This window comes from Sprattus sprattus, assembly GCF_963457725.1.
Source record: "Sprattus sprattus genome assembly, chromosome: 1".
Lineage (NCBI taxonomy): Eukaryota > Metazoa > Chordata > Actinopteri > Clupeiformes > Clupeidae > Sprattus > Sprattus sprattus.
This window is the reverse complement of record NC_137920.1, coordinates 19537272-19546997: the sequence shown is the minus strand read 5'-3', so window position 1 is coordinate 19546997 and position 9726 is coordinate 19537272. Positions and strand designations below refer to the sequence as shown.

Here is a 9726-nt window from a genome sequence, read left to right as displayed (position 1 = left end):
CTCTCTCTCTCTCTCTCTCTCTCTCTCTCTCTCTCTCTCTCTCTCTCTCTCTCTCTCTCTCTCTCTCTCTCTTCCCCCTGTCTCCCTCTATCTCTCTCTTTCCCCCCTGTCTCCCTCTCTCCCCCTGTCTCCATCTCTCTCTCAAACATTTTGTTCCTCTCTCTCTCTCTCTCTCTCTCTCTCTCTCTCTCTCTCACTCTCTATCCTCTCTTCAATAGGGTTGTGTGTTCATTGCTCCATCATTTGTCATCTTTAGGGTCTGAGTACACAGCAAGGGGACATTTGACTCACTCAGCAACTCACTCTCCTTCTCTCACAAACACACACTCTCCCACTCTCCCTCTCTCACAAACTCACAAACACACTCACTCTCTCGCTCATCAACACACACACTCTCTCTCTCTTTCTTTGTTCTCTGTCACTCTCTCTCTCTCTCTCTCTCTCTCTCACACTCTCATTCTCTCGCTCTCTCATTCTGACTCTCTCTCTCCTCTCTCTCTCACACCCAGGCAGATACACTAGTACACTAACACACACACACACACACACACACACACACACACACACACACACACACACACACACACACACACACACACACACACACACACACACACACACACACACACACACACACACACACACACACTGGATGAAATAGGAGAACCTGATGAGCAGGAGGATGACAGAGAGAGTTGATTTATATCACCTGCGGGGATGTTAAGGGAATGAGGCACACGCGCACACACACATGCGCACACGCGCACGCACGGACATACATCCTTGATATATATACACATATATCTCTGACATCAGACACAACACACACACACACACTCACACACACACACGTAGGTGGTGGATTAAACCAAGTTTACAGGTCTACGACAGTGTGATGGCTAAATGAACAGGAAATGGTAATCATATGATCATATAAAACTATTTTAAGAAACGCAGAAAGCACACGAATGTTGATAAACATGTCCTAGTGATAAAAGGAGTTCAGACTGACCTCATAATTGCCTGCCATCCTAAAAAGATTTCCGTATCAGACAACAAATCTGACAACATCCATGCTTGACATTGAATGCCACAGACAGCCAGACATCAAACTATTTGCAACTCCTCAATCTCGCTTTTTTTTTTCTAAGTCTCTGGTTTTGACTGGGATTTTTTATCGCATTCCTCCGAGATATCAGTGATATATGTCTATGTTAAGTCTCTCCAGACATCCCCTCTCTCTCTCTCTCTCTCTCTCTCTCTCTCTCTCTCTCTCTCCTCTCTCTCTCTCTCTCTCTCTCTCTCTCTCTCTCTCTCTCTCTCTCTCTCTCTCCTCTCTCCTCTCTCTCTCTCTCTCTCTCTCCTCTCTCTCTCTCTCTCTCTCTCTCTCTCTCTCTCTCTCTCTCTCTCTCTCTCTCTCTCTCCCCCGCCCCACTCCTCAGCAGGGTACAAGCCAACGGTTCTTTAAGAATCATCTGCGTGACTGTGCACATCTCTACACGTTCTTTGAGGACCCTCTCTTTTGGGATGTTGAGAACATAAAACCTATGCCATTTAAATGTATATCCAGGTCTAAGTTTTTAACCTTTTTAACTCAATATCAAAAACCCAGTCAGGTTCCAATCACAATGCGATTCTGATGTGATTCTGACTCTTGGCTCTGTGTGGTGAGGGGTGGATTAGCGCCAACCCAGATGGATGTTCCTCTTCCTGGGGGACCTCAGTCTGCTGGTGGAGGATGAGGGGGTGCTGGTGGAGGAGATGCTGCTGGTGGAGGAGGAGGGTGTGCTGGTGAGAGGAGGAGGGGGTGCTGGTGGAGGAGGTGGTGCTGGTGGAGGAGGAAGTGCTGACCCTAATGACAAAACCCTCATATATCCCTGAGTGCTTTTTGGAGCCACCAGCACCGCCACAGACCCAGTCCTTTCTGGAGGCCGGGCTGGGGCGAGCTGTGTTTGTGGTCCTGTCCCGGCTGCTCTGCGGTGGTTGTGGTTTGACTGGGTTTGACTGGGCTTGACTGAGAGCAGGGCGGTGGTCTAGGACTGGGCTGAGCAGGGTCTTACTGAGGTGGATCAAAGTGTCGGGCTGTGGAAGACGGCAGATAAGTTCTGCCCACAAGAGACGCAGACAAGGGCTCTATTCACGTTCAAGAGAGAGAGAGAGAGAGAGAGAGAGCGAGAGAGAGAGAGAGAGAGAGAGAGAGTGAGAGAGAGTGAGAGAGAGAGGAGAGAGAGAGATTGAGACATGAGAAGAGACTGAGAGATGAAGAGATAATAAAGAAATGGAGCACTTCTTCAGATCAAACATGTTTTCTGTGAGGGAAGATTAAGGGGAGGATGAGGGCTACTGCATGGACTGAGAGAGAGATAGAGAGAGATACAATATATTTTTTGTGGGGGATGGGATATAAGTGTGTTTATTGTGTGTGTGTGTGTGTTTTATTATGTGTGTATGTGTGTGTGAGAGAGAGATACAGAAAGGGGTCAGAGTCTGACACAATATATTTTTTGTGCGGGTTGGGATATAAGTATTTCTAGTCCTTCTCCATGTTTCCTTAGGCCGTCCCCTTTGTCTCTGGCCGCTGTGGGGAGTCCACCTTGCTGATGTTGTAGTAATGTTATACGGATGTTCCCTTAAGACTTGTCCAAACCATTTCCATCTTCTCCTCTTGATCGTCTTAGCTATATTTATTTTGCAATCGAGGTCCTGCTATAATAGCATTATGCAAACACTATAAGCCCAGTTTGGGTAAGAGTAGGCCTACAGAACTTCTAATGGTCAATATCCCTCCCTGTCTTAAGTAGAATTGATTTCAAAGCACTTCTACTAAATTACAAAGCTCTAAATGGCCTAGCTCCAAATTACTTATTAATAATAATAATAATAATAATAATTCATTTTATTTGTAACGCACTTTTCATTCAAAAGAATCTCAGAGCCTACATATTAGAAACTAACTATAATAATACAATAAAAAAAATGTTTTAACATAAGCATAACAGAAAAGATTTCACAGAATGAATTGCCCCCTACTGCCCACCAGGGCCACTTCGATCCCAGAGTGCAGGTCGTATTTTCAAGAACATCAAAAAGCACAATAGGCCTTTTGCTAACTAGTGTCCCCTCCTGTGGATCTCCATCCGAGAAGCGGGACTCCCTTTCAATCTTCAAGTCTAGACTAAAGACATTCAGCCTTCCTCCTTCAGTTAGGAACAATGCATCAAGACCTAGCACCATACAGTATACTTCTAATACACCATGCAGGGCAGCCTCTCCCTCTCCCCTCTCTCTCTGTATATCCCTCTCTCCCTCCTTCTCCCTCTCTATCCCTCTCTCTCTATCTCTATCTCCAACCCTATCCCTCTATCTCTGTTTATCCCTCTCTCCCTCCTTCTCCCTCTCTATCCCTCTCTTCCTCCTTCTCCCTCTCTATCCCTCTCTCTCTATCTCCATCTCCAACCCTCTCCCACTCTCTCTATCTCTCCCTCTCTCTCTCCCTCTCTCTCTTCCCTCTCTCTCTATTTCTCTCTCCCTCCCCTCCCTCCCTCCCTCTCTATCTATCTCTCCCTCCCTCTCTACCTCCCTCCCTCCCTCTCTCTTCCTCTTCCTTCCTCTTTCTCTTCCTCTTCCTCTCTCTCTCTCTCTCTCTCTCTCTCCATCTTATTTTCTCTCTATATATTTAACATTGTGCAATGATTTCATTGATACTGATGGTGAAGTGGCCGTATCACTTCTCACCCATTTTGGGCGACCAGGGCTCGTATCCCAGTTTCTTCCCACATCCTAATCCTGGTTTGTGATCTCGGGAGGCTCTCCCACCCCAAGACCCAAGCCCTTCACTTTCCCTAACCCAAGCTCTTATCCAAGTCCTCCTCTCCCTAACCTTAGCTCTTATCCAAGTAATTTCTTTCCCTAACTTGAGCTAATATCCAAGTCCTCCTCTCCCTAACTTGAGCTAATATCCAAGTCCTCCCTCTCCCTAACTTGAGCTAATATCCAAGTCCTCCCTCTCCCTAACTTGAGCTAATACCCAAGTCATGCTTCTCCCTTACCTGAGTTTGTACCACTGAGGGGGGGTTACCTCACAAATTGTGTGCCAGCCTATATACCATGAATGAATATATGATATTAATACATGCCTACACAGACAGAGTCTTCTGCTTCATAACTCTGCTTGTACTTGTAATAGTAACGTTATGAGCACACTGCATACCCACTTAGCTGTTCTACAACCAATACTTTGAACACTGGCTCTCTCCATTATTGTCCACTATCAATCTTGCATATTATGTATGTGCCATCTTGTAATCGTGTATGTACCACATGTATATGCCACATGTATACTAATAGGTTATTTGTATGACGTGTGTAGGAATTCAGCTACTTCTTTCCTCACTTCCCTTCCGTTCTACCCCCCTCCCCCCCACCCCCCACACACTCTTTTTCCGACCACAAGCGTATGGGGTTCCGCTCAGGGCTTCTTCCTATTACAAGGGAGGTTTTTTTTTATCCCCCTTGCCACCATCCTTAATGCTCTTGGGGATTCAGGCTCCGGGCTCTGTAAGATGCATTGAGGCAATTTCAGTTGTTATTGGGGCTATACAAATAAACTTGAATTGAATTACTGTGTGTGCTGACGGGAAGCACTCCTCTGTGGGTTTGCTTCCATCACTGACAAATATTTGCACAAACCATGTTAATGCTTTCACCAAACACGGTGAAATATGTAGTAATGAACCTTTACGACCCTCACTGTCTGAGACTGCCATTAACTTTTTGCTACAACTTATTTATAGATTCGGGAGCATCAAGGAGCCTTGTCACCTCGAATAATCTGACCCTAAACGGCCCGTCTCTACTCAGCTGATGACGTGTCGTAATGTTTATTACAGGGGGATGTAAGGAGGACTGGACCGGCAAGGACATCCACCGTGCAGCCCCAGTGCCCCCAGAATAAGGCCCTGCTACACGCTAGGCGTGTTCAGAATTCGCCTAGGTACTCGGAAAGGAGTTGGAATCTTCTCCCCCTACGGCGACGGAGGCGGATTAGGGCAGAGTGTGTGTGTGTGTGTGTGTGTGTGTGTGTGTTTGGGAGAGAGAGAGAGAGAGAGAGAGAGAGAGAGAGAGAGAGAGAGAGAGAGTCCGCAGGCATACACACACACGAGCGCGCTTTAGTGCGACGGCAGGTCTCTCATCCATCCGCACAAACTCGCTTCTATACTTCCCGTGCCCAAAAATGATTGTGTCCGTTACTGGCAGCGTCAACCGCTAAGATTTAATCATGTCTTTCGCTAAATACAGGCTGGCCCGAAGGTTGAAAAAAAAAGTGACTGGCGAGAGGAAGGGAAGGGAAAATGAGGGAAGAGAAAGGGGAGGGGATGGGGAAGGGGATATGAAGGCTCTGACTGTATAGAATTTGGACACGTCTCAGCTAGCTCGCTTGCTCGGAACGGATGACGGGACAAGGTTGGAACCGAAGATGGGTACCTCGGTTCAACACTGGTTGTTCCTCGCTCTTGGTTTCTTGCAGCGTAGGCCAACGCGTAAACGTATTCTTATATATTCCCATCAATGCAACATAGCATTCACCAAAAGTATATGCTACAGTTGAATGTGCATACAGTTGAAGGTTTAACTAAATAAAGCATATGACAATACTTTGAGCTGACTGATATCAAATCCTGCCCACGACTGCTGAACAGTGAACTACTGTTTTGTCGACAATTCCATGCGTAGGCTATTGGACTTATCTTGCACTTCTTGCACTCGCACAGATAACAACACATAGTTTGGCATGGCTATGCAACCTAGTGATAGCTGATGTTATGGTTACATGCGGCAGCCTAGTAACATACAGTTGACCTTTAATCTGAACAGGAACTCACGCAGAGTGACCAGACAGAAGTTTAGTCAACGAGACCACATATAAGCCTTTGTAGGCCTACTCACCAAACGGCAATGCGATCCTTTGGGTAGTTCAGGCGGTCGATAGCTCCAAGGAAATAAGGCAAGGAGTGCGCTGAATTGCGGCACACCAGAGCGACCAGGACCCGGGGAGCGAGCAGGGGGGATTCGGGACTCCAGCGCTCCTCCGTGAAGTATCCACGGGCCGGCCCGGGAACCAGAAGCGTCAGCAGCGTAGAGAACAGTAAAGTCGCCCGGTGCATGTCAGGAGATGAGCCAAAGAGAAGTCAGCTCAGATGCGGAAGAAATATATTGCCACAACACTGGTGAAAGAAGAGCACCGCGAAAGCCTACGCGACTGGGGAACCCTCGTCAATTTATTGCCAACCGACACTTAATGCCAGACCACAGCGCCACAGCAAGCAATTAAAGGAGAGGCACCCTGTTTATCGCATCTGGTAACTCTCCCCTCGGCTTTCCACAATGACAATGTTAACCCTCTTAAGTCTTACATTTGAGAGTGAACTAAAATAGAAATGTCAAGTGTAAGCCGTCACAAATCAGTTTGGAAGAGTTGGAACTGGGCAGATAAACTTCTCCAATCGCTCATCTTAAACTGTGCACTTTTCCTTTAAGACGAACGTTTGGTTAGAATATACCAGAAATCTCAGTGGGCGTGCATAGTAGGCTAGTGTAGGCTATTACAAGTACAAGTCATACTTGTGTTAGAGGAAATCCGTCATTTGTCACAAATGTTTCAATGTTGCACAGACACAGGTATACAAACGAGACGGCCTAGTCTACACAACAAAAACAAATGACCAAAAAGGATAGTTCATCACTCATTGGCTAGTAATAAGACAGTGATGTAATTCATCACACGTGTTTTTCGCCAACAGCCTTAATAATTTCCTCAACTGAAATAGGATTCGCACTAAACGTACATATTCAGAATGTATCATTTTAGTCAGTCGTATAACGACGAACAGTTCAGAATCTTCATCCGAGACTGCAACACACAGTTGTTAGACCTTGGTGTGTTTTGTAGGACACTGCCCCCACGTGGAGTGTCACCGACGGATCATATTAAAGCTTATCTGAAAACATTCAGGCTTCTTTTTTTTTCATTTAACAGATGGCAGACAGTACGTTGCACATATAAATTAGTTTGAGTACTTCTTGGGTGAACAAAGGTCTATTGTGCGTTGACAGTATTAGTTCACATCATGATGGTCACAATCAAAGACCACATTCAGCTTCGTCCAAAATATCTCTTGCAGGCTAGTGTAAGGGAAACAAGCAGTGTGATGTAGTATAACTACAAGAACCCCCCCCCCCCCCCCATCCCCTTTACTTTGTCTAATGTGGTCCTGTTTTTGACATTGCTTTAGCATCATACATGTCAACCCCAATCAAACCCTTCTTCATACAGATAGAGGCAGAACTCATGACCAAACTCTAGGCATTCAGATCTGTCTTCCTCTTAATTCAGTTGTTAAAATTGCTATGTCCGAAAATACATTAGACAAAAGTGACGCACACCGACACAGCCACATCGGGTCAAACTGGGTCCAGCTGTGTGTGTGGGCCGTGTCGATGAGGTTGTGATGTCTGAGGTAAAAAAGGGGATGTCATTTTTTTTTTATATTCAGCTTGTGTTTATCACTTAGCATAAACAACATTTCCCCACATCTGCTGATAGTATACACTTTTCTGCCTACTGCTCTAAGATTCTGTAAAACACACATGCTTGTTGACAGGGAGGTAGAAGTGCCTTGGCCATCACAGTAGCCATTAGCTAGCAGAAGACAAGAGAGAAGGGTATAGCAGAGGTGGTTAAGGAACACAGATGTGTAGGAGACTGGAAGGAAGGAATGAGTGTGCGTGTTCCTGCATGTGTGAGAGAGTGAGAGAGACAGAGTGAGGGAGGGTGAGAGAGAGTGAGAGAGAGTGAGAGAGAGTGAGAGAGACAGAGTGAGGGTGAGAGAGAGTGAGAGAGACAGAGTGACAGAGTGAGGGTGGGAGACAGACAGAGTGAAGGTGAGAGAGAGTGTGAGAAACAGGGTGAGTGAGGGATAGAGAGACAGGGTGAGTGAGGGATAGAGAGACAGGGTGAGTGAGGGAGAGAGAGACAGGGTGAGTGAGGGATAGAGAGACAGGGTGAGAGTGGGAGAGAGGGAGAGAGAGCCAGGGTGAGTGAGGGAGAGACAGGGTGAGTGAGGGATAGAGAGACAGGGTGAGAGTGGGAGAGAGGGAGAGAGAGCCAGGGTGAGTGAGGGAGAGACAGGGTGAGTGAGGGAGAGAGAGACAGGGTGAGTGAGGGATAGAGAGACAGGGTGAGTGAGGGAGAGAGAGACAGGGTGAGTGAGGGATAGAGAGACAGGGTGAGTGAGGGAGAGACAGGGTGAGTGAGGGAGAGAGAGACAGGGTGAGTGAGGGTGAGAGAGACAGGGTGAGTGAGGGAGAGAGAGACAGGGTGAGTGAGGGAGAGAGAGACAGGGTGAGTGAGGGAGAGACAGGGTGAGAGTGGGAGAGAGGGAGAGAGAGCCAGGGTGAGTGAGGGAGAGACAGGGTGAGTGAGGGAGAGAGAGACAGGGTGAGTGAGGGATAGAGAGACAGGGTGAGTGAGGGAGAGAGAGACAGGGTGAGTGAGGGAGAGACAGGGTGAGTGAGGGAGAGAGAGACAGGGTGAGTGAGGGTGAGAGAGACAGGGTGAGTGAGGGAGAGATAGACAGGGTGAGTGAGGGAGAGAGACAGGGTGAGTGAGGGATAGAGAGACAGGGAGAGAGAGACAGGGTGAGTGAGGGAGAGACAGGGTGAGTGAGGGAGAGAGAGACAGGGTGAGTGAGGGAGAGAGAGACAGGGTGAGAGAGACAGGGTGAGTGAGGGAGAGACAGGGTGAGTGAGGGAGAGAGAGACAGGGTGAGTGAGGGACAGAGAGACAGGGTGAGTGAGGGCGAGAGAGACAGAGTGAGGGAGAGAGAGACAGGGTGAGTGAGGGAGAGACAGGGTGAGTGAGGGAGAGAGAGATAGGGTGAGTGAGTGAGAGAGAAGATTAAGAATACAGATGTGAACACTACTGTTCAAAAGTTTGAGGTCACTTAGAAATGTCCTTGTTTTCCATGGAAAGCTAAATTTGAAGGACAGGATCATTTTTTCAACTTTAAAATTATCATTGCTTACCTTGTCAATGACCCTATTCACTATTAGTTTTAATTCTTATTTCTTATACAAACGCATATAATGGAAAACAAGGACATTTCTAAGTAACGTTTGAAGAGTAGGGTATGTTTAGACGTGATGCAAGGAGAGGTACATAGGAAAAGAGAGAAAGAGTGAGAGAAAGAGGGAGAAAGAAAGTCGAGAAAGAGAAGAGAGAAAAAAGGAGAAGGAAGGGGCCTGCTGATAACGTAATGCGCAGTGAGTGCTCCAATGTAAATGTTTATGTGTGCGATGAACTTTTTATAAGGACACAGAATCCTTCCGTACAGGCTTTGGAGCAACCCCACACCATCATGGGGTCATCCTTGTCTCATCAGCATTGGAGCAACCACACACCCTCTTGGGCTCATCCGTGACTCCGTCATTTTAATGTATTGAAGGCTTCCCCCCCCCCAAACAAGTTATAAATTACTTTACGACTTACTGCGATCTCACTCCCTGAGCATTTAAATGAACACCCCTACTATGACATTTGAAACAGGTCCTTGTGTATGACTGCTGTTTACCATCACATTCTGCCTCGTCTATCCATACACTACAAATTCAACGTACAAATTTGAAAGAAAGTAACAGGTCCTTGTTTATGCCTGCCATCTGTTTCTG

The 9726-nt window shown here is 46.8% G+C and overlaps 1 protein-coding gene across 1 annotated transcript in view; it reads right to left on the bottom strand.

Annotated features, from left to right (window-relative positions):
* Nucleotides 1-6266, bottom strand: part of colgalt1b (collagen beta(1-O)galactosyltransferase 1b) — a gene marked incomplete at its 3' end in the record, with an annotated part of 25519 nt that extends 19253 nt beyond the window's left edge. Inside the window, exon 1 of the mRNA XM_080850114.1 lies at nt 5947-6266. Within this exon, the coding sequence (XP_080706240.1) occupies nt 5947-6164 (218 nt within the window). The 5' untranslated portion in view covers nt 6165-6266. The remainder of the gene's footprint in view (nt 1-5946) is intronic.
* Between the last annotated feature and the right edge of the window lie 3460 nt (nt 6267-9726).